This window comes from Centropristis striata, chromosome 17 (assembly GCF_030273125.1).
Source record: "Centropristis striata isolate RG_2023a ecotype Rhode Island chromosome 17, C.striata_1.0, whole genome shotgun sequence".
Taxonomy (NCBI): Eukaryota; Metazoa; Chordata; class Actinopteri; order Perciformes; family Serranidae; genus Centropristis; species Centropristis striata.
Window position 1 is genome coordinate 30,422,979 of NC_081533.1, and position 25,630 is coordinate 30,448,608.

Here is a 25,630-nt window from a genome sequence, read left to right on the forward strand (position 1 = left end):
ACATTGGAGCCCGGAGACTTATCCTGCCCCAGCTGTGTTTAGTTAAATACATTTGGAAAACATCAGGATAATAGAAACTGAAATACTAAAAAAAATTAGACGAAGAAAAACTATAATAGTAAAACTGGATTTTAACAAACAGGAGCTTGAGATGAAGAAGCAGAACTTAAAGCTACGATCCTTTAGATTTTCAGGAAATCAAACTACTTTTGTGATACGATTTATATATATTCTGTAATTATCTCTCTACAGTAGTTTTCAATAATAGTGGCCATTCCAACACTGGATTAAAATTCCTTTGCATGCGTGAAGGATTAACAGGGAACAATGCATTATGTAATCCAGTGTTAGTGTTAGTGATCTTATCTCACTGATATTATCAGCCTCACTGCTCGCTGTTCAACCTCTTTACACCATATGAAAGCTCTCTGTTATGGAAAAAGGAAACAAAACATTCAAAGAATGCTGCCACACTACATTAACCCATTGAAGCCTGGAAAGCGGATACGTCGTTTTGTAGTATTTGTATAAGCTCTCAAATACTTTTGGAATTTCATTTCTACCTGCTACAGAGGCTGAAAAATCTATTATTTAGTAGAAGCGTTGACACTTCTGTTGAATTTCCAGAAAAACTTCAGGTTTTAGGGGCTTATTTCAAAATCACCCAGAGGTTTTACAGGCATTTTAGGCGTCAATGGGTTAAAGGACGCAACTGGCAAAACACAGGTTGGCTTTTATTGTGAAGAAGCCACAGGAATCATGTTGTTGGTTAGAACTCCTCTGCTGTATTTCTAACAGAGAAGCTGCTCTAGGAGTGCTCGCTGTCTTAAAGGGACAGTCCAGATTTTTTTTTGAATGAGGGACTTACCCACAGTTAAGTGTATTACCTGCAGTAGATGATGGTCTGTTAATTTAGCCTACATATAAATGTGTAGAACATTTTTAGGGTGGGTCTTTGTTTTGGTGGATAAAATAGGTTTTGTGACAGACTCGTCTGCAGTCTGTAGTGAAGTGACAACGAAGCTTCATGAACCATTATGTTCTGTACTGTTGTTTGTCTCGACTGTGTGTTCATGCTGTTTGTTTGTTGTTGTTTTTTTTGTTGTGCGACTATGCATGTATGTCTGAGTGTGTTTATGTGTTTGTCTAAACTGGGTATTTTGAATTGTACATATTTTTCTTTTTATATTTATATTTTTATAGACTCTTAAATGTTGCACTTACTGGAGAGCACTTTGAATTTAGTTGTACATGTGACAATGACAAATAAAGACCTATTCTATTCTATTCTATTCTATTCTTTTAAACTGCATTCATTGTTATGTCACCATTCCCTAATATTGGGAAAAAAGCTTCCAATACAATAATATTTCATCCTGAAAAAGCATCCAAAAACTATACAATGCTGATGTACATCGACATCATTAACATACCTGTACTATGGCCACAAATCCGTCTGAGAAGGTTCCTCTGAGGATGGCGTTACGGGTCGTACCAACTAACAGTTCCTCCCCATCCACATCTGCAATGGTACGCACTGCTCCAAAATTTTCTGGAATCTGGACAAATTGTGAAATGAATCAACAAGGCTTTGCTTTTTATTTGAAGGTGTCTTGACACAGGGCCCTCCACCAACTGCATCACACAGACATACAGCTATGGTTCACCTCACACTCTCTCTCGGGTGCCAGGTCGGCGCTCCAGCGGATGATTTTACGGTCTTTGCCTCCTCCACTGAGCAGAGCGCCGCCCTGCAGGGTGCACAGGGTGAACACGCTGCCTTCATGGGCTCTGGTCTGTCGCATGATCTGGAAGGTCTCTGTGGGAAATTTAACCAGTGTTAAGATGACCATCAAAAGAGGATCATTAATCACATATTGAGAACAGATTTTTACAGTGTTGGTGGTCAAGCTTCAAATTTGAGATGTTTATCTTGTTTTGTTACTTAACCCATTGATGCCGGGAAAGCATTACAGCATTTCTACCATTAAAACCAGCAGCGCTGTTGCGTCACTCTACCATTAAGGCCGGGACAGCGGATATGTCATTTTGTAGTATTTGTATTTTTTTCCACCTATTTTCGGTCTCTTGGCCAATGAAATGCATCAGAATCATGATCAGAATACATGTGGGAGTGTCGCAATGCAACATGGGACTTTTCCAGAACTTTAAATCATGGAGGAAGACGACTATAGCGGAGGAGCTCAGCAGGAAGTGACGGAAGAGATCTGATGAAAACAGCGCCGATCATTTAATTGCTGATCCGGACTTTGAACCCTCGGAACCAATCGACCGGGATTTATGGATGAGGAATATGTTTTTAGACGACATATTTTCACCGAAGAACAGACATTATTAATTATATATTAATATTAATAATAGGCTAATTGATTGTGATGATGATATAAGAAATCATGACTGTTTATGTCTTATATTACTTTATGCGTCGTTGAGTACCCTGAAAAGTGCAATATATAAAATGTATTATTATTATTTATTATTATTATTATTATGATATATATATTTTTTTTATTAGAGTAGACTAATGAGAACTATGTCTTGTTCTTCCAGTGGTCATATCATGTTTGCATCTTGCTAATGGGCATGTATTAGTATTATGCATAGGATTTTTTATTCAATCAAATGTAACATTTGCTGAGTTTGTTGATTTTTAAAAAAAATGTATTGAAGGTTTGGACAAATAAACTCAACTTCGTATGAAAGCCACGGGTATAAGCTCTCAAATACTTTCTTCTTACTTCTGAATTTCATTTCTATCTGCTACAGAGGCTGAAAAATCTATTATTTAGTAGGTGTTGAATTTCCAGAAAAACTTCAAGTTTTAGGGGGTCATTTGAAAATCGGCCATAGGTTTTCCAGGCATTTTTTTCCAGGCGCTTTAGGCCTTAATGGGTTAAACTAACTTAACATTCATAATACGTTTACATTTTATTTTGTATGGTAAATATTGAAACTACTGACCTTTGGCTCCTTTACCGAGCGTTTTCACATCTGCCGCAGACTTCCCCCACGTCAGGATGTTTCCCTCAGAGTCTCCCGTCAGAACATCTCCAGTCAGACTGAACACAAAGCACTGGATGAACTTGGGCTTCTTGTATTTCTGAAAAACAAAAAAAGTTTTTAAAACAAGAATTTGAGACATTGTGAGTACTGATATCCTGATTTTTTTTTTTTGCTATAATAACTATTCTAAAAACACATTTCAACACTTCATTTTAAAGTTAATATGCATCTTTTAACTCTATTCAACCAAGGCAGTTCCAGGGCCGGTTTGGAGCCAGGGCCTAATCTTGAACCAGTTCTTTGCTTTTCGACAGGCAAAGCCAGTCCTTTCCCAGCCAGGAAAACTGGTTCCAGAGCGGCACACTCGAATCACAAACAACTTACGTCAGTCAGTTACGTTACGTTATGACGTATCCGATTGATGTGGGTAGCATTAGCAGGCTAGCATTAGCAGACTAGCGTTAGCAGGCTAGCGTTAGCAGGCTAGCGTTAGCAGACTAGCGTTAGCAGGCTAGTGTTAGCAGGCTAGTGTTAGCAGACTAGTGTTAGCAGGCTAGCGTTAGCAGGCTAGCGTTAGCAGACTAGTGTTAGCAGGCTAGTGTTAGCAGGCTAGTGTTAGCAGACTAGTGTTAGCAGACTAGTGTTTGCAGGCTAGTGTTAGCAGACTAGCGTTAGCAGGCTAGTGTTAGCAGGCTAGTGTTAGCAGACTAGTGTTAGCAGACTAGTGTTTGCAGGCTAGTGTTAGCAGACTAGTGTTAGAAGGCTATCGTTAGCAGGCTAGCGTTAGCAGACTAGCGTTAGCAGGCTAGCGTTAGCAGGCTAGTGTTAGCAGGCTAGCACTACTGGAAAACGGAGACGTTTCCAGACGTAAACTGTGACGTAATGATGTGGCTCTGTAGCCTGTGGAAAAGCAAACAGGTTCTGAGACGGTTCCCAAGTGGAACCAACTGTGAACCAGCTCCAGCCCACCAAAAGTACTACATTCATGTTGGTCGAAAAGGGGTACTAGATTAGTCCAGATCGTCCAATTCTCTTTTGGACCAGTATTGTTTTCCTCTTCAAAACCAATGGGCCCCATGCAAGAATGTTTTCACATTCTTAACTTTTTTTTAAATGAATAATAATCATTTCTCCAGGATTTTCAAACTCTAAATCACTACAAAGTAATGAAATACACCAGCTATGAGTGAAAACCTGCACATGACTTCTACAGCATGTCTAGACCACATGCCATTTGTATAAACCACTTAGGAAGGAATCGGTTCGTACTAGTGGTTCTTGCATGAGGCCCAACATGCTACTCTCAGTTTTCAGTTCTTTGTTTTGCTACTTACTTCCCTTTCTGGCCTCAAACTGAGGACGCTTCAAACTTTAATTTGTAGTTCTAACTCATATTCAGATAATAGGGGGAACTGTCAGGATAAAGTAACTGTGTCTTACTCCAAAGATGCCTTGTTTCTTGGTGAACTGTCCCGCGGTGAGCGTCCAGAAGTAGACGTGGGATTTACCACAGGTGATGATGTTGGTGCTGTCGCTGGGGTTGAACTCCACAGCAAACACAGCCTCGTTGGTACTCTAGAAACAGGGAACACACAGTTATTATGTTACATGACGTCTGTGTCAAGCCTTTAGTCGGGTCGGGTCGGGTCGGATTAGAATAAGACTATATTGTTTTCAATTCAAAGACCTTTGAGGACCAGGTTTTAAAAGAACGCGTTCTGAGATTGTAATGGTGCCTCAGATATCCTCACTAACACACTGATGATGTTTTAACGTGAATGTGTCAAACACATGCTTGACATACACTCACAGGCCACTTCTTCAGGTATACCCAGCTAGTACTGTGTGGGACTCCTTTTTGCCTTCGAAATGCGTTAATTCTTTATGGCATCGATTCAACAAGCTGCTGTAAACATTCCTCAAAGATTTTGGTATATATATATATATATATATATATATATATATATATATATATATAAAGTTGTTTTCACACTGCAAAAGATCCGGACCTTGGTTCGTTTGGTCCGGACCGAGACCACCTCTTTTGGTCGGACCAAACTTTGGTCCTTTGGTGCGGACCGCGGCACCTTTCACACCTGGAATTTAGGTTTGGATCAAACTGAAAAGTCCTAAAGTCCGGACCAAACGAGATAGGTGTGAAAGCGCCCTAAATCTCCTTTCTTCCTGGTTCTGATGCTTGCTTTGAACCTCAGTAGCTCGTCTTGAGACGCTGCCATGTGATTGGCTGTTAAAGAGCAGTTGAACAGGTTTACCTAATGTTGCCTGTTTGCACATCCAGCAGACACGAGGCAACATTGGCATTCAATTAAAGTTGGGTTTGTGTACAGAGCTTATCAGAGCTCATTCACTGGGAACAGCTGCCAGCTGCAGATGGACACAAGGCTGATATGAGCTGAGACACTGAAGCAAAAACAGTAAAGTTGTGCTTCATAAAACCAGAACAGAGAGATAAAAGAGGCTGATCATTGCTATAACTGACTCCTATAATATCATTTTATTACTTCACGATGCACATTATGAATCTATGTTAATGTAATATGTACCATTACTGCATAAAATGCATAATGTGTGCTTACATCATTAATTAGGGCCCTGTTTATTATTTACTTATTCCCTATCTGTTTTTTTATTATTATTTATTTAAATGGTCAGCAGTTTACTGATACTGAACATATAATGCTGATGATTATTGTGATATATTTATTTATTTTATTTGTATTATTCTTTACTATTATTCTTTTCTTTCATTTTAATTTGAGGTCCACAAAGAATTATTGCACTGTAGCTCCAGTGGGATTTAAGGAGCTTTTGAGCCTCTTTTACCTCTCTTTTTTTGTTTTTACAGCCTGTGAACACAAACTCAGCCTCTCTCCAGCTCTGAACCCACTGTTCACTACCCGCTCAGCACCATGACAGCCAAAGTTTCTTTTCTTACAATGTTTTTCCCGCCAGGCACAGACACAAATTTCCCCACGGGTCTTTGGTGACCATATATACAGTAAGTAGAGAAAGTACATTCCTTCACAAAAAGCTTCATTCATGGCTGGGCTGTAAAGGGGCATATGGACTCTTCCACTGCAGTGGAGAGGGTAGGGGGGGTATAATTATGTTGTTCCTGTTGGATGAACTCGTATGTTTATACAGTATGGGTCAGCACTGAGCTGAACCCTGTGCACTGGATGCCACCATCCACTAAACATAACTCCTGTCACAAACCCATTAAAATGTGGACTTGAGTGGATATGCAAGTTCAAACTCCCACCTATGCATTCCCACTGCTGCATTAGAGAACACACTCGCATACATAAAGCTGGACAAATTCCCTGTATAAAATATTTACACTGTTGCCATGACAGCCGTGCTGAAATTGCTCACAGGGAAGTTGAGGCGTTTTGGGATAAAAGCCCATAAAAGCACGGCAGAGACACCGCCGCCATCTTTTTCCCTCCTTAATCTCTCCACACAGACCTCTTTTTATAAAAAGCATCCACACATTGAGCATGCAGCCGCGCTGGGCATCTGTCACTGCGTTCACATTAAACAGCCTGGCTCATTCTCATGCTTCAGTTGAAGGATTTCATTGTTTCTTTAGGGATTATGAAAAGGCTGTGCTGACTGATAATTTTATAAATGTCAGATGATGTAAAACATTCTCAAATTGTAAAAGGCGTATCACCCTGAAGCAGTCAGAGCTGGAATGAAAAAAACCTTTTGGGAAGTAAGAATGTTTGTTGCTCAGAGTCTGATGAGACACACAACACCACGTTAATGTCTGTGTGTACGGAGATAAAGCCTGGTCACAACGTGTTGACAACATGTTTAGCCTAGCTTAGCTCAAAGACTGAAGCAGGGAGAGACAGTTAGCTCTGCTGCTTTTTGATTTGATTTTGATTTAAGTTTATTTCGAATATGAAAACAAATAATAATAAATAAAAAAAAGAGTCAGACAAAACATTTAACATGACAGAATACATATTCGAAAAGGAGTGAGAAGAAGTAAAACTTATAAACTCCCACCCCCTCTCCTTAAATATGACAAGTAAACATCCTTGTCTAAACATGTCATGTATTACAAAAACATAAATATAATTTACCTATACAGCGAAATTATACATACATACATACATACACGCGCCCACATTTGCATACATACCCAAACACACGCACACATACATATGAAAGGAAAAGAAACAACAACACAAGGAAAAGAAACAGCAACACAAGGAAAAGAAACAACAACACAAGGAAAAGAAACAACAACGCAAGGAAAAGAAACAACAACGCAAGGAAAAGAAACAACAACACAAGGAAAAGAAACAACAACGCAAGGAAAAGAAACAACAGCACAAGGAAAAGAAACAACAACACAAGGAAAAGAAACAGCAACACAAGGAAAAGAAACAACACAAGGAAAAGAACAACAACACAAGGAAAAGAAACAACAACACAAGGAAATGAAACAACAACACAAGGAAAAGAAACAGCAACACAAGGAAAAGAAACAGCAACACAAGGAAAAGAAACAGCAACACAAGGAAAAGAACAACAACACAAGGAAAAGAAACAGCAACACAAGGAAAAGAAACAACAACACAGGGAAAAGAAACAACAACACAAGGAAAAGAAACAGCAACACAAGGAAAAGAACAACAACACAAGGAAAAGAAACAACAACACAAGGAAAAGAAACAACAACACAGGGAAAAGAAACAACAACACAAGGAAAAGAAACAACAACACAAGGAAAAGAAACAACAACACAAGGAAAAGAAACAACAACACAGGGAAAAGAAACAACAACACAAGGAAAAGAAACAACAACACAAGGAAAAGAACAACAACACAAGGAAAAGAAACAGCAACACAAGGAAAAGAAACAGCAACACAAGGAAAATAACAACAACACAAGGAAAAGAAACAGCAACACAAGGAAAAGAAACAACAACACAAGGAAAAGAAACAGCAACACAAGGAAAAGAACAACAACACAAGGGAAATAAACAACAACACAAGGAAAAGAAACAACAACACAAGGAAAAGAAACAGCAACACAAGGAAAAGAAACAACAACACAAGGAAAAGAAACAGCAACACAAGGAAAAGAACAACAACACAAGGAAAAGAAACAGCAACACAAGGAAAAGAACAACAACACAAGGAAAAGAAACAGCAACACAAGGAAAAGAACAACAACACAAGGAAAAGAACAACAACACAAGGAAAAGAAACAGCAACACAAGGAAAAGAAACAACAACACAAGGAAAAGAAACAGCAACACAAGGAAAAGAAACAGCAACACAAGGAAAAGAACAACAACACAAGGAAAAGAAACAGCAACACAAGGAAAAGAAACAACAACACAAAATGACAACCAGTGTAAAAAGATCAAAATAAATAAACACAGTATCCTCATAACACTTGGTGCTACCCAACATCTCCCTCATCCATGTACCTCTGGAAAATAGTGTCTTTGTACCTCGTTTTAAACTGTTTCATGTGTGGACATTGCTTCAGCTCCATAGTGAGCTTGTTCCACAGTCTCACCCCGCTGACTGAGACACAAAAACCCTTCCTGTACACCCAACTTGTGTACAATTTATGGATGTATGAAGAGAACTGGATACAGTGTTGAAGGCGCGGTTCATCCCTATGGTAGCTGCTCAGCAGTGCAAACCAAAAAAGTTTGACTTTCGTGCAAAAAAAATACCCAATCTTCCACATCTATTTGGCCCAATAGTACTACTATTTCCAGTTTAGCACTGCACAAACTGCAATGTGAACAAAATAATGTAATCTTACGTTCTGTTATCGGAACAAATGGATCAAAACTAGAGAGTAAAACTAGAAAAGTTCCTGTGGGGAAATTCTGAAAGGGCCACGGGGGCTACTGCCGGTGTGTGTGCACTATGATGAGATTCTTCAGAGATTTCAAACAATTAATACTAGTAATGTTATGATACTATATTATATACAAGGAGCACACCTACAACAAGCATTCCTTTTCAAGTATTTATTTATACAGCAACCTATGCCCTTTAACCTCAAAATGTGTGTGTGTGTGCGCATGTGTGTGCATGCGTGTGTGTATCTGTAACTGTAATCACATCAAAGGATCAAAGGCAATCAAAGCAGAGCAATCAACAGAATTAACTGCCACCTGAATGTTCACTGCACTGTCTGGATTTCAAAGTACCCTGGTATTCCCTTATCCTGCCCATACCTTGTTGACATATTGTTTTTGTTGTTATTGTATTTTTTAAAGGGGACCATAATTAACTACTTTAATTACAACCTGGTCTCACAGAAATCCGTGAAATAGCCACGGATATCGCTTAACTCAAAATCCGTGGAATAGCCACAGAATCGCTCAAATTTCCATGAAACTGACACGGATTTTGCTACAATGCAAGTTAAAGACAGTTAATAAGTTTTCCTATTGGTTTGTTCCAAGTCACGTGACTTTCAAGGTCCCGGCGGTCAGAACAAAAAACATGGCGGACAGTTCTCTCATTTTTAGTGAAAAAATTAATATTTTGACTTTGTTTCTGCATAAAAATGGATTTTGATCACATTTCTAGCGAGAAATATATGTTTTATTTTCTAAATATTCACTCAGTGAATGTACATAATCACTTTGTGGTGAAGATCTCGCCAGAAAAATATGACTGTCATTAACTTGCATTGTTAGTTGATAGTTTCACGGAAATTTGAGCGATTCCGTGGCTATTCCACGGATTTTGAGTTAAGCGAAATCCATGGCTATTTCACAGATTTCTGTGAGACCATGTTGTTTAATTAACAGGACTATAAACAAATTATTAAAACCATAAATGAATTATGAGAATGTTTACTGAAGTAATAAATCAAGTGGGAAGTAGACCGACTCTATTGACTTCTTTTTGTAACCAGTAGAGTCGCCCCCTGCTGGCCATTACAAAGAATGCATGTTTAAGGCACATTCGCATTTGCTCCACTGTTCAAGCTCGGAGGTTGCCACTTGGTTCATTGTAGTAAGCTAAGATTAAAGCAGTTAAGTTACACAATATAAGGAATATTGACAGTTTTTCTGCTTTAAATAAAGCTGGAGATACTAAATAATAGCCTAATCATTGTAAAGGGCTGAGATTCCTGTATTACTAAACTTGTTAGGTTTATTTGCACATGACTGTTGTTTACCTTGACCTCTGCATGCTTGGTCCCCTTGTTGCAGTCCCAGACTGACAGCATGTGTTCATTAGAGTCGTCGATCACACACAGGGATGCTCCAGAGTCCTGAAAACAACAGCCGCAAAAAATAAAAATAGTAAACTTAAGGTTGTGCCCACTTAAAGCCACTTAGCAGCCCTCTAGCATTTGCATTTACACTTGTGGCATTCATCCATGTGAACTGTAGTGTGTTCACGACATCAGCAATGATGAGCCTAGGTTGTTTTTTTTAATTGTTTTTCCTTACTATAATACATGTCATGTCATACTCAACGCGATGCTGCTCTCCCAGATTCACCCTCATTCATATTTCATATTTATGTCATAGTAGTTAGGTGCTGTAAAAGTGTACATCAAACTGGACTGATCTAGACAGGTACCTGTGGTGCATTATTTATCAATAATGACAATATACAGTATGTTATATTGCAGTCAACTCACAGCAAAAGAAAATGCAACAGATCCCACTCCCCTCTGAAAGGTTCCCAGACCAATCTGCTGCAGGGTGGCCAGGGTGGTGGAGTCCCAAATATGAACACAAGGCTGCAGGGGCTAACAGACATATAAACACACACACAATAACATTTTTAGATACTTTGCTGACTGGTAATATGCATTTGAAAAATCAAATGGAGCAAAACAGTGTGTACGTGGCTGAGGGTTAGGGTTGTTACTTGGGTAACCAAAGAGATGACTTTAAATTGATCTTGTGCATTAAAGCTGTATATGTGTACAGATATACAGTTAGTCCGGCGGCTTAGGACCAGATTTGGGAAGAAAGGGGACACGTCAGACAAAAGCACCACATTTTTTCCACAATCTCTCTATCACTATAGGTTTCAATTTTTGGTAGGAGCCACTTTATCAAGATTGCAGATCGGAGATGGCAGCCATATAAAATCTATGAGAACCAGTATATCTTCTAAGCCACTAAGAAGGTCAATCTTAGTGTCAAAATATACATTTTCTGGGTCAAAGAATAATTTAAAGCTACTGAGAATATCACTAGATGATCAAATAGATATGTTCATTTTGGCCATGTATTTACATAATTATTAGATTCCAAACATTTTCAGCTCAGGATTCTCTGCTGCAGCACTTGAAGCGAGTTGCCTACCAGTCTGGGTGAAAATGAACATTTGTATTTGATCAAATAATCATCTAGTGATATTCTCAAGAGCGTTTAATGATTCCTGGACCCAGAAAATGTAGATTTTGACACCAAGATTGACCTTCTAAGTGGCTTGGAAGATGTATTGGTTCTCATAGACTTTATATGGCTGCCATCTCGGATCGGCCATCTTGATGAAGTGGCTCCTACCAAAAATTGAAACCTATGGTGATAGAGAGCACGTGAAAAAATTTGGTGCTTTTGTCCAGCGTGTCCCCTTTATTTAGCTAAGCCGCCTGACTAAGTATATAGCATTTTAATATAGCATATAGTATAAAGAGTATATTTGGTGGATGAAAGTCATCAGTCTGGAATCACAGCAGCGGTCACCTTGCCGTCTTTATCCACGCCTGCTGTCTGTCCCGACGCCACCCGCACCTTGTCAGGATGGACAGTAAGACTGCAGAGAGAACAAAAAGAATTGAGCTTAATGACAAAAAGGGGTTGTAAACCTTGACAAATGTTAGACCAAAACTGACTCTCCTTTTAGCTCTTCACTAACTCAGTCTTTAGATTTTAAATGCTCCACTGTGTTCACTTGCCAATCTCAACGGTTTCTGTCTGTATTTTTGGTTTGGGTTTGTTGTTGCATGTTATTGATTGATTGCCGTAAGGTAGTCATTGTAATATAGAGCAAAACTAGCCACCTGACAACATCAGGGAGAGGAAAAAGAGCCATATTTTGACAAAAAGCATAGGAAACTTAAAAACACACTTTTTCTCCCTGGCTTTTAATCAAGTTTAAGTGGACATCTTGCAAACACAAAAATTGTATTTACATTTTTAATTTATTTTATTCTATTGTTGCACTGTGTTTATGTATTTTAGTTTTTACCGTATTTCCTGCAACTGTGATATCTGTACAGCACTTTGGTCAACCCCGGTTGTTTTAAATGTGCTCTATAAATAAAGTTTGACTTTACTTGACTTGACTAAGCAAGTTCACCTTTTTTTTCAAGGGTATACATACAACCCCAAAGAGCAAATCATTACTTTCTGTTTTTACTACTTCTTTGGGATTGGGGTTGTATTTTTCCTCCAACAACCACCCATTGCTTTATTTTTCTATACATCAAAAAAGCACACATCTATTCCAGTTCCCATATATTCAAGCCAAAACCATGCAACTGGCGAGGTGTCCAAGCCAGAAACTGGATCCAGTTCCTCTAAGCTTCTGGGCCCAAAAAACACATTTTATGTGCACTAGTATATTTGGCAACCCTTTTTTTATTCATTTGTCCAAAACATTCATTATGTATGAATATGAAAATAAATATGCCTATATAATAGACTGTAGTTGGTCCGAGATCAGTTAAGAAACGATATAATCGTGTTTCACATGTGTCTTGACTGTCAGCTAACTCCCAAAAATAACTCCCATTAGTTGGTCATGTTGACAGCCTGGCTGTTTGGAGTTGAGTGTCATTTGTTGTGAAAACAGATGAATTTCCATATTCTCCTCTGAAGGCTGTGTAAATTGTATTTACACGATGCCAGACAGGCGGTAGGAAAGTCCCGGGCCTCTGAGACCTGATATGAACCTGTTTCCTTTTTTTTCTTAGCTGTCAAAAGATCATCAGATAAAGATCATGTTTTCTCTGAGCTTAGTCTTATTTTGTACACTTTTGTTCTTAAAGTGGTTTAGAGACATGTGGTAACGTGTCAGGCTACTGATCCCTTCACATCTTTGGTACACACAGTAAATCCTGCATCGGCCTCTGGGTTGAGTTCAGTATTGGGTGAAGCAGAAAAGAAGTCTTTATTTGCCCTTAGTGTGCTGGTTTCCAGTATGTTGATACCTCCTAACAGGGTTAAACAGACTTTACTTTGAGTGGGCTGTAATTATTTCAATATGTTTGAACAGATTTTAGACCATTATAACACATTTAGCCCTTTGACCTCAAGGCTATTTTTGATTTTGAAACCCTGTATTTACAGGCTTATGGCATAATCACTTCAGGTCTTAGATAGGCATGCCATTAGAGTTGCAGGACCGTTCCGGTGTACTGAAACCAGTTTGCTTTTCTGCAGACTGGCTTAACCAGCATAATGTAGTTATGACACATTCTTTAAAAATGTTTAAAATAAATATAAATTCTTAAAAAGTAGTCGGCATCAGCAACCTGTACTGACCAAGGTTATTATAGTTAACGAAAAACTAATGAAATAACGAAAACTAGATTTGAAAAAACATTTTCATTAACTGAAATAAAAATAAAAACGAGAGTTTTTAAAAAAAACGATAACTAACTGAAACTGTATTGTGTGGTTACAAAACTAACTAAAACTAACTAAAATTATAGTGAAAATGTCCTTAGTTTTTGTTTTTGTCAACTTTTTTCATTCATAATTCAGTGTTTCTATTGGAACATGCAACACATGGTGAATATGTTTACTGAGACTGGGATGTCTACACTCCAACCAAAATACAAAACACCCAGAACTGTAAGAGTTAATAACCTTATTGGGGCTGAGATGGATAAACCAAAGCAAATAAAGGAAACATTTATTATGACCACTTTGAATCTCACACCCAACACATAGCCCATTACAAAAAAACTAAAACTAACACTAAAACTAATAAAAACTAAACTAAAACTAAGCATTTAAAAAAATAAAAACTAAACTAAAACTAGAAAACTCACTCTAAAAACTAACTAAAACGAACTGAATTTGAAAACAAAAATTCACAACGAAATTAAAACTAAAACTAATGAAAAATCCAAAACTATTATAACCTTGGTACTGACGGAGTCACAACTTGTATTGCATTAGTAATAAGCCATATGACAATAGAGATCAAACTTCAGTAGAGGCAGGAGGGGGCAATATATCATGTTGGACATATTGTTTGTTTACTAGAAAGTTCATGTGCTTTTTGGGGTGATAAGATGACAAATGGTAGGCAGTACGTCCATTATTTACATGCAATCTATGCTTTATACCAAACCGGTTTGAAAACGTTTACACCAGCCCAATCCTACATGCCGTACAATGTTATTTTCATATTACCATGAGTTGGAAATACAGAGCGCTACACAGAACATGTTCTAGGGCAGATACACAAATTTAAATCTTTGTCTCAAACCAACACCTAATTTTCATGGACTGTTACCAGCCTATCAACAATAAGTGTGTTTAACTTGATCTTTACACATGCAGACAATATAAATAAGTTTACACTGACCAGCGGACACAATCTGTGTGTTTGCGATAGTGACGTTGTGTGCGGTTGTTGATGTGGTAAAGCACAACCACGCAGGCAATGAAGTACACGGCCTCTCCTGTTGGAAGGAAGTACAGGTTGGCCCGGCAGTCCCGCCCCCGGTAACCATAGCTGGCATGACAGCGTCAAGGTGACTTCATGTTGGTCATTGGTCCATTTCATTCATTAAAGGAACACTTCACTCATCAATTAAACTATCTCGTTATTAATTAATTAATTTGCATGTGAAAATTTAAGTTTATATACATTTTCTGCACTGGAATTCTATTCTACTCCTTATTTCTGCACTGGAATTCTATTCTACTCCTTATTTCTGCACTGGAATTCTATTCTACTCCTCATTTCTGCACTGGAATTCTATTCTACTCCTTATTTCTGCACTGGGATTCTATTCTACTCCTCATTTCTGCACTGGAATTCTATTCTACTCCTTATTTCTGCACTGGGATTCTATTCTACTCCTCATTTCTGCACTGGAATTCTATTCTACTCCTTATTTCTGCACTGGAATTCTATTCTACTCCTCATTTCTGCACTGGAATTCTATTCTACTCCTCATTTCTGCACTGGAATTCTATTCTACTCCTTATTTCTGCACTGGAATTCTATTCTACTCCTCATTTCTGCACTGGGATTCTATTCTACTCCTTATTTCTGCACTGGAATTCTATTCTACTCCTCATTTCTGCACTGGAATTCTATTCTACTCCTTATTTCTGCACTGGAATTCTATTCTACTCCTCATTTCTGCACTGGAATTCTATTCTACTCCTTATTTCTGCACTGGAATTCTATTCTACTCCTTATTTCTGCACTGGAATTCTATTCTACTCCTCATTTCTGCACTGGAATTCTATTCTACTCCTTATTTCTGCACTGGAATTCTTTTCTACTCCTTATTTCTGCACTGGAATTCTATTCTACTCCTCATTTCTGCACTGGAATTCTATTCTACTCCTCATTTCTGCACTGGAATTCTATTCAACTCCTTATTTCTGCACTGGAATTCTATTCTACTCCTCATTTCTGCACTGGAATTCTATTCTACTCCTCATTTCTGCACTGGAATTCTATTCTACTCCTCATTTCTGCACTGGAATTCTATTCTACTCCTTAATACATACTCCTTCTTTAGACACTTTATGTTTTTATTGTATTTTATTGTATTTTTATATTGTATTGCTTGAAGTATGCCTAGGTTGTTCTTTTTATTTAATTGTGTTGTTATTGTCTCTGTGTGTAATGCTGCTGCTACACTGTAATTTCCCAGCTTAGGATAAATAAAGTCTATCTATCTATCTATCTATCTATCTATCTATCTATCTATCTATCTATCTATCTATCTATCTATCTATCTATCTATCTATCTATCTATCTATCTATCTATCTATCTATTATTTCATGACATTGAATGAAAAATGACACTTTATTTTTATCTTTGTGAAGTGTCCCTTCAAACTTATGGCACCCACAGCTTGACAGCTAACAATAAATCCATCCAATGGTTGATGCTCCACTCACAGACGCTACATTAATAAAGAGATACTTTCCAATACAGACAGTGTGGCTTGAATCCAGGAAATGAGCACACTGTGAAATCAGCACTGTCTGGATGTAACATAACCCTCATAAATATGTAGAGACTAAGCACTGCTGTGGTACTGTGGAAGGATACACCCAGTCCAGCTCCAGTCTCTCAGAGGGCGGCTCCATCTTCAGGTCTTCGTAGTTCTGGATGTTAGAGGGGATGTACATGGTTATGGGCCGGCCTCGGATGAACATTTTGATTGACTGTTCTGGAAGACAAACAAAGCAGAGGACCAGTAATGTAGCAATGTCGTTTATTGTTTATGAAAATCCTGGATGCTATTCCTTCTTCCTCTTTTTTACCGATTATCATACTGTTAATATCATATATAAAGCAACACACTGAGGCTGTCTACAAGAAAGGTCAGAGCAGACTCTACTTTTTGAGGAAGCTTAGGTCCTTTAATGTGTCTAGCAAAATGTTATGTATGTTTTATGATTCTGTTGTGCCATTTTCTTTGCAGCCATCAGTTGGGGCAGCGGCGTAAGGGCTTGTGACTCTAAAAGGCTAAACAAGCTGATTAGGAGGGCTGGCTCTGTGCTGGGGACTGCTGTAGAGTCCCTGGAGGTGGTGATGGAGAGAAAGATGGTACAGAAATTGTTGAGTATTATGGACAACAACACGCATCCTTTGCACAGTCTAGTGTGTAAACAAAAGAGTGTTTTTAGTTGGAGGCTACGGCAGCTAAGCTGCAAAAAGGACAGATTCAAGAATATGTTTTTACCTACTGCAATTGCACTTTATAATGACTCCCCTTTTAGTAAGGACAGAAGAATATTTATTTAATATTTATTTAAAATTTTAGCTTAGCTGCTTATACTGTATTTACCAAACTGTAGTTTTGCACATGTATATTTGCACACAGCTGTAACTGTTATCTATGAGTAACAGCTACTATTGCACATGGACCATCCATTCCACTTCCTCTATACTAGGCTATGTATTGTGGGCTCATGTTCTGTATAGGTGGAATATGTATGTATACATGTGTTGTGTTGTGTTGTGTTGTGTTGTGTTGTGTGTATGTTGGCTGCTGGAACACCTAAATTTCTCTGCTGGGATGAATAAAGTATTTCTTATCTTTCTTAACTCATTGTAAATGATGAAATAGTCAAATAGCCATTTTCCATGGTTTTCTTGATAATGACCAAAATCATTACCAAGAAAACCATGGAAAATGGCTAGATATCAGCTCCTAAATTAAACTCTTATGAGCTATTTTTGTTGTTATCATTATATTTGTCCAAACCAATACTTTTAGTTGTACCAGGCATTAAAATGAACAAGAAACTGAAGAAAACAAGGGTGGTCTAATCATGTCTTCCATGACTGTATGTAGTGTGTAGTGTCTATGCAGGTAGACATCCTGTATAGCAAAAGAGGTAGAAGGCATTGGCTGAAATGCAATATTGGACCCCATTTGATGAGGATTTAAGATTTTACTATCTTTTGTTTCATTTATCTGCATTTTGGAACCTGGTCTCACAGGAATCCGTGAAATAGCCACGGATTTGCTTAACTCAAAATCCGTGGAATAGCCACGGAATCACTCAAATTTCCGTGAAACTGACACAGATTTCGCTACAGTGCAAGTTAATGACAGTCATATCCCGTGGCTATTCCATGGATATTTTTTCCGATTGGTTTGTTCCAAGTCACGTGACTTTCAAGGTCCCGGCGGTCAGAACAAAAAACATGGCGGACAGTTCCCTCATTTTTTTGTGAAAAAAAATCAATATTTTGACTTAGTTTCTGCATAAAAATGGATTTTGATTACATTTCTAGCGAGAAATATATGTTTTATTTTCTAAATATTCACTCAGTGAATGTACATAATCACTTTGTATGTTGGAATAGCCACGGGATATGACTGTCATTAACTTGCATTGTAGCGAAATCCGTGTCAGTTTCACGGAAATTTGAGCGATTCCGTGGCTATTCCACGGATTTTGAGTTAAGCGAATCCGTGGCTATTTCACGGATTCCTGTGAGACCATGTTGGCATTTTGTATCCATCATAAACTGGCTACTTGTGAAACAATCGTCTCTCAACTCCAACTCCATTCTGCTAATAGAAGAGGAAGTCCTGTCTCGGATATCCGCCGGCGACACCAGAAGCCTATAAACATTCCCACTTGCTCCGAGAACTGTTGTCAGACCAATAGCTGATGGGCTCGGAGACTTTAAAGACATAAAAGTGAGTTAATAGCAGGCGTACCTTGGCTGTAGGTTCCTCTTCTGGATCCGGGGGATCCTGTGTGAGAATGAAAGCATGAGGTTAGGAACCTCTTAGATTTAAGTCACAGCTGACCTACCTCTGACTTTACAGTCCCAGAGGATCTATTCCCATTTTTTTTACAGGTTAGATCTATGGGGTTTGGATTTCAAGCTGGTCTTATATTTTCCTTTTCCATTTCTTTCTGGGACTTCTAGCCTGGCTCTGTTCCCTTGGCAACTCCTATGCTATTTTACGAGAGTGGGGGGGGTGAAGGCGAGTAGCAAGGCTGAGCAGACTGACATGTGACTGCTCAGACTCAGGGTCTTTAAATGTCTGTCTGTCTGACCATAAAGTAGTGCGAACTGGAAAAAAGGCCAGAGATACCTTGAGAAGAGACTTACCAAGAGGAACAACAACAGTCATTGAGGAAACAGGAAGAAATAAATCAAAGCTGAGCCTTTCCTGTTTCACTCGTCAGTTTAGTGAAAGGACGATAAGAAGTAGGCCGTGTACACTGTGTGACTACAGTTGGTATGAGAGTAGAGAAACAAGTCCCTGTTTAAAGAATTAAAAAAAAAAGATAGCAATAAGAAATATCATTAATTGTTTTCGTTTTTTGATGAAAAGGCAAACAAGATTTTTTTAAACACCAGTTGGACTGTTGCATAAAGTGACCATTGGTAGTAGATAATGATGAAATGATGAAATTACTTTGTAGCAAAGAAATAGTGATAAAGTGCCTCTAGGATTACCCTAAAATTAAGAAAACGGGATGCAATGCCATAGGCTGATACATGCTAGTCAGCTATCGGCGGGGTGCCCCAGGGCATTCAGCTGGGGCCCTTTCCTTTTGTCCACCAAACCGGTTTGAAAATGTTTACACCAATAAGAAATATCATTAATTGTTTTCATTTTTTGATGAAAAGGCAAACAAGATTTTTTTAAACACCAGTTGGATTGTTGCATGAAGTGACCATTGGTAGTAGATAATGATGAAATGATGAAATAACTTTGTAGCAAAGAAATAGTGATAAAGTGCCTCTAGGGTTACCCTAAAATTAAGAAAACGGGATGCAATGCCATAGGCTGCTAGTCAGCTCTCGGCGGGGTGCCCCAGGGCATTCAGCTGGGGCCCTTTCCTTTTGTCCACCAAACCGGTTTGAAAATGTTTACACCAATAAGAAATATCATTAATTGTTTTCATTTTTTGATGAAAAGGCAAACAAGATCTTTTTAAACACCAGTTGGATTGTTGCATAAAGTGACCATTGGTAGTAGATAATGATGAAATGATGAAATGACTTTGTAGCAAAGAAATAGTGATGAAGTGCCTCTAGGGTTACCCTAAAATTAAGGAAACGGGATGCAATGCCATAGGCTGATACATGCTAGTCAGCTATCGGCGGGGTGCCCCACGGCATTCAGCTGGGGCCCTTTCCTTTTGTCCAGCTTTATCTGCTCACGTCACGTATGTGTTTACGTCACATACATGCTCCAGTACAGGGAAATAAACAAACGTGGGATTATTTCCATGCGTCGGACCTTCAAGCTGCTCTGGCAGCTCTAATAAACTTACAGGAGTCTCTCCACCAAATGTACAGGATATGTACGCTAGGATAAATTACATTTTGGATGCACCAGTTGGTCGGAGGCGAGCCAGACGGCTGTGAACGAGACCTGGGAGATCTAGTGATGGTGGAGAACTTTGTGGAAGGAGTAGCTGATGAAAATGTGTGGCGTGAAAACTTCTGCATGCCCAAAGATGCTCTTATGGCTTTAAGTGATGCCGCCTGGCTGCATACAATCCAACTTCACACACTTTTGCGTCACCGTATGCAGCAGATTTCCTCCCGAAAACGCTCGTCTAAACGAGGAATAAAAAGTGAAGACAAGACGCCACTTTTGCGTCTTCTGTTCAGACCGTCCTCGTGTAAACGTAGCCTTAGTCTAAATCAACAGCCTGGTCAAAGAATAAACAGGAAGATTAGTGAGGTAGCTGATGTCAGCTGTAGGTGAGTTATTCAGAGCTATGGACACCTTTCTGTTGGTACCTAAACAGTATTGAAGAAATGGTTCTACATATCGTTAGCCTCATAGCATATTTGCCTAAGTCATATTTGAACGTTTTCGGGAAACAAGAAAAAACACAATTTTTAGTAAGCCCATTGGTATTTTTAATTGATATTGTAACAGTAAGTTCAAATAGAAGTGTGCACAAAAAATTAAACACATCGATTTCATAACAGATAAAAGTGACTTAGGCAGAATATGCCCTGACTAAGGCAATTTTTTTTTTCTTACATATAAATAATGTAGTTTGGTTTGTATGTAGCGGCAAAAATGCCTATAGTCAAGGAGATGACTGAGGCAGATGTGATTTTGGACTCTAACAAGTGTTCTGATAGGTTGAGAACATAGGCAATAAGGCAGAAAGATGCAGCAGTGGTAGTAGAGTAAAGTTAGGCAGATATCACAATTTGGCCAAAAAATGACTTAGGCAATTATGCTATGAGGCGAACGATAGGCATTTCTCCAATGCCCCTACATTTCCTGCCACTCTCCACTGGCAGAAATCTGAAAAACTAGACTCAGGCCAAACTCAACTATTACTCAATCAAACAGTCGTTATGAAGACATCCAGACAGAAGAGCAGGGGGAGACTTGAAGAATGTTTTTTTGGCAACCTCCCCTGCTGAACTGGCCATCCATCATCCCGTCAGGCGAGTTGGAGTGGTGCGGCAGCTCGGCTAACCACAGTGGATGTGATTCAAGACAGCGCCCACGGCCCACACTGTCCCTGCAGCGTTTGGCTTCACAAGAACTCACATTAAAAAGTGGTGGGCAGTTTCAAAAAGGAGGGGTAATGTCGTGTTGAGTGATATTTCTGGTGTTCACAGGGCCTGTTAAACCCTAAAGGTAGCCTCTAAATGACCTGCCCACACCTGCCTGTCATCACTATAAGTTCAAACTACACATTCACACATGGAACACGCCCATCAATGGCAAAGATTTTTTTTTAAATACTGATCAGAACAAAATGTACTTGAACTGACCCATGAGCCTATTAAACGTTTCAAAATGAGACTAATTTTGAAATTTTTCCTCTGATGATTATGTTTCATTTGGAAGCAATAAAACTTGCGGTTTTCAACCCACTCAGGGTTTTACTGCTTTATGGCTGACTTGGTATGACCAGAGGCTTATGGTGGCTAATGATAGCAAACTTGGCTTATTAGCTTTAAATTGTAGAAATTCTTTCCAAAAAAGGAAAAAAGTTGAAATGAGCTCCATATATTAGACACTCTTTAACAAAACAGGATTCAGTGTTTAAGGTGAAATGTATTGTGTATAATGTGATCTATAAAGTGAAATGAACAATTAAATGATTTAAATGACCCAACGTACACTACCGGTCAAAAGTTTTAGAACACCCCAATTTTTCCATTTTTTTATTGAAATTCAAGCAGTTCAAGTCAAATGAACAGCTTGAAAGGGTACAAAGGTAAGTGGTGAACTGCCAGAGGTAAATAAAAAAGGTAAGCTTAACCAAAACTGAAAAATAATGTACATTTCAGAATTATACAAGTAGGCCTTTTTCAGGGAACAAGAAATGGGTTAACAACTTAACTCTATGGAGTCTTGGGCTATTTTGTCCATTTTTTAATTCTTTTCATGTCTTTGTAAGTCATTTTGTGTCTTTTTTTTGTCATTTTGTGTCTTTTTTTTAGTCATTTTGTGTCTTTTGGTGTCTTTTTTTGTCATTTTGTGTCTTTTTTTGGTAATTTTGTGTCTTTTTTAGTCCTTTAGTCCAACATAAAATGTGATTTTGAATCTTTGTTTTACTTTCAAGACACTATCATGCTCAATAAAGAATTTTAAATGTTGCAAATGTGCATTAATTTCAGAGTACACTGAGACATTAAACTGCATAAATTTCAGTTAAATTCTGGAAAAGTTGGTGTGTTCTAAAACTTTTGACCAGTAGTGTACTTCTGACAGGAAGTAGAACACATCTGTTACTATCCAGAGCTATAAAAAAACAATGTGTATTTAATCTTTTTTTAAAAGTTTTGAATATTCTATTCTATATTCTATTTGAATATTCTATTCTATATTATAAGTAATTCACCAATAATAAATCTTTTTATTTATATTCCAGAGACTGCCATAAATTGCTTCAAATCTTGTTTCTGGTACGGATCGGATAGTAACAACTCATCACAATGAAACAAAGTATCAAATTGGTGCCTTTTGTCCTAACGAGTAAAGTACAGTGCTAGTTCACCAATCCAAGTAATCAGAAAGTATTTAGTCAAGTAAGTTATTCAGTGGCATTCTCAAATATGCAATCCTTATTTCCATATTTCTTTTGTTCCTCTGTGGAGGGTGATGTTAGCTGTGAACTAGTAGAAGGTATCTACACTAAAAAAAATAACTTGTTCCCAGAACGAAATAAAATTATGGAAATAATTTCCACCTAAATAAAATGCTTTAATTTAGCGAGAAACAGTTTTGTTGAGTAAACAAAATGTAAATATGTCAGGTCAACATGATGTATTTGCGTTACTGTTAATTAATTACCAGGGGTCAGTCCAACTAGATTTGTAAGGGTAATTGTAACACACTAATGTAATTTTCTTGGGCCATTTAAACGTGTATGACATTATTAAGAGTTACTTTATTTAATAGGGTAGTTACAACTACTTTTTAAAATAGTGAAGTACATAAATTACAAAAGTATTAGTATTAGTAGTATAAGTATTCTAGTCAATTTTAAAGTGTTGCATTTTATGCTAAAACTACATGTTTTAAAACTGTTCAACCACAAAACATCATTTTATTTAGTAGAAGCTACATGTTAGACTAAGGAGAAGGTAACAGACACCCAGTTTGCTTTTTTTGAGTGTACTTCTCATTGTGTTAGTGCTCATGTGTAGTTCAGCTCGTGGGATGGCTTTTACATCATGAAACTAAGCATCAATTGAATTAACTGGCTGCATGTTGAAACATGATGTACTGTAAGCTATACCAGCTTGTCTTTTATTGTTCTCATAAAGGGCAGCTGCACCTCACATGCCCGGTTTGCTGTAAGATTGTTTCAACCTGTAGAATTAATTTAATTTTTTCACTGTAGCTGTAGAAAATAAATGATATGTTATATTAACTTTGTTAGGATTCATGCACGAGCCCTGGTACCCTCTTGAATCACATGTATACTTGTAATCAATCATAACTGAGCTGGAAAAGGGATATTGTGTATAATCAGAGTTACAGATTATGGGCTGTAGATGAGGCTCTGCAGTGACAGTAGGGTCGATACTTCGTCATCGATATTTTCAGATTGCATTCCTGCAAAAGTGTCGTAACTAGGCGACAACCTCCTGGTCTGAGCAGGGAGGCAAACCAGGAAGTGCCTTAAGCTGCATTCTACTGAAAATTCAAGCAGGGGGCGCTAAGTTTGGTTGCAAAAAAATAATCTGTCCATTCATTTCAATGCAAAATTTGAAAACTTCAAGTTCTCACTTGATTTATTACCTCAGAAATTTTTTTAGGACAACACTATGATCTCAATCACTAGTAAAAAACTTCTTCAAGACAACTTCATGTTAATAATTCTAATAATGGCCCCATTTAGAAAAAAATAGAATATAAAGAGTAGTATGATTTGGGCAACCTGGTCTCACAGAAATCCGTGAAATAGCCACGGATTTCGCTGAACTCAAAATCCGTGGAATAGCCACGGAATCACTCAAATTTCCATGAAACTGACACGGATTTCGCTAGAATGCAAGTTAATGAATATTGGTTTGTTCCAAGTCACGTGACTTTCAAGGTCCCAGCGGTCAGAACAAAAAACATGGCGGACAGTTCTCTCATTTTTAGTGAAAAATCTATATTTTGACTTAGTTTCTGCATAAAAATGGATTTTGATCACATTTGTAGCGAGAAATATATGTTTTATTTTCTAAATATTCACTCAGTGAATGTACATAATCACTTTGTATGTTGGAATAGCCACGGGATATGACTGTCATTAACTTGCATTGTAGCGAAATCCGTGTCAGTTTCACAGAAATTTGACCAAATTTCTGTGAGATCATGTTAGATCTGGGGCATGGCTACCTTTGATTGACAGGTCTCTAACAAGGCGAGCCATCATCAGGAGAGAAGCAGAACAATGCGTATCCACGGCAACGTGTCAATAAAGTTATATATAACGTTATATGGATATAAAAAAGGACGTTTACCGGTTTGATAACTTTGACCCTTTCACTGTATTTTCACTAAATGACAGTTTATTTGGACGTTTTGTTCAGTAAAAAAATGTCTTGTTCAGCGTTTGGTTGGACTAACAGACACTTTAAGGAGTCGCTGCTCATTTTTCTGAGGTCAGTAACGTACATTTTGTTTTGTTTTTTGCTAGCCAAAACTAACATCCCAGTTAACGCTCCAGTTAATGCTAACATGAATTAGCAGCAGCTTCTCTCAGTCAGGTTGAGGTGTAGAGAGGCTGTAGTCAGTGATCAGATCCCTCTCCTCCTCCACAGTCCAAATATGGTCTGCTCCCCGTATCAGAAACAAGATGGCGACGAGTGTTACGCTGAACTCGAGGCTTCCAACGGGCCACAAACCAATGGGTGACGTCACGGTGACTACGTCCATTATTTATATACAGTCTATGGTCGTAACGAGCTGTGCCATAATTTTGCCTTAGGACTTAACAGTTTGGCAATGGTGAAATATTGGCGTCCATTTACATTGCAAAGTGGGAGGAGACGGTAGTGCTGTGTAATGGAGCAGCGCTCCTGGAGAAGTATGTGCACAGTAAGTGACAGCAATGGCATTACATTCAAAACCACAATGGAGTAGTGATTCTACAAACTCAAGCAAAGTTGTTCTGCATTTTGCTGAACATGATTCGATTACTCTCAGACTCAAGTGAGAGGCGGGTTTCTGATGATACACTCCACTTCTGTTCTGATAACCTGAGTGTTAGTTGCACAAATAAAGTGTGTCACATATTTTCTGTCTTGCCACACATAGATCCTGCCTCAAACAGTTTCGCCAATTTAACACCTCTGTTACTATCTCCAAAGGTGGTGCAGAGCCCGGATCACTTGGTCCCCCCATTAAGCCTCTGGGACGTTCAGATAGAAGGCAAAACAGTCACAGTA

At 38.2% G+C, this 25,630-nt stretch overlaps 1 protein-coding gene across 1 annotated transcript in view; it reads right to left on the reverse strand.

The window, feature by feature from the left end:
- Positions 1–25,630, reverse strand: part of eml3 (EMAP like 3) — a 110,711-nt gene that overhangs the window by 10,848 nt on the left and 74,233 nt on the right. Inside the window, 10 exon segments of the mRNA XM_059354200.1 lie at positions 1,434–1,559; positions 1,668–1,819; positions 2,983–3,121; positions 4,465–4,599; positions 10,223–10,318; positions 10,694–10,804; positions 11,754–11,823; positions 14,611–14,760; positions 16,325–16,445; positions 18,456–18,491. Coding sequence (XP_059210183.1) covers positions 1,434–1,559; positions 1,668–1,819; positions 2,983–3,121; positions 4,465–4,599; positions 10,223–10,318; positions 10,694–10,804; positions 11,754–11,823; positions 14,611–14,760; positions 16,325–16,445; positions 18,456–18,491 — 1,136 coding nt within the window.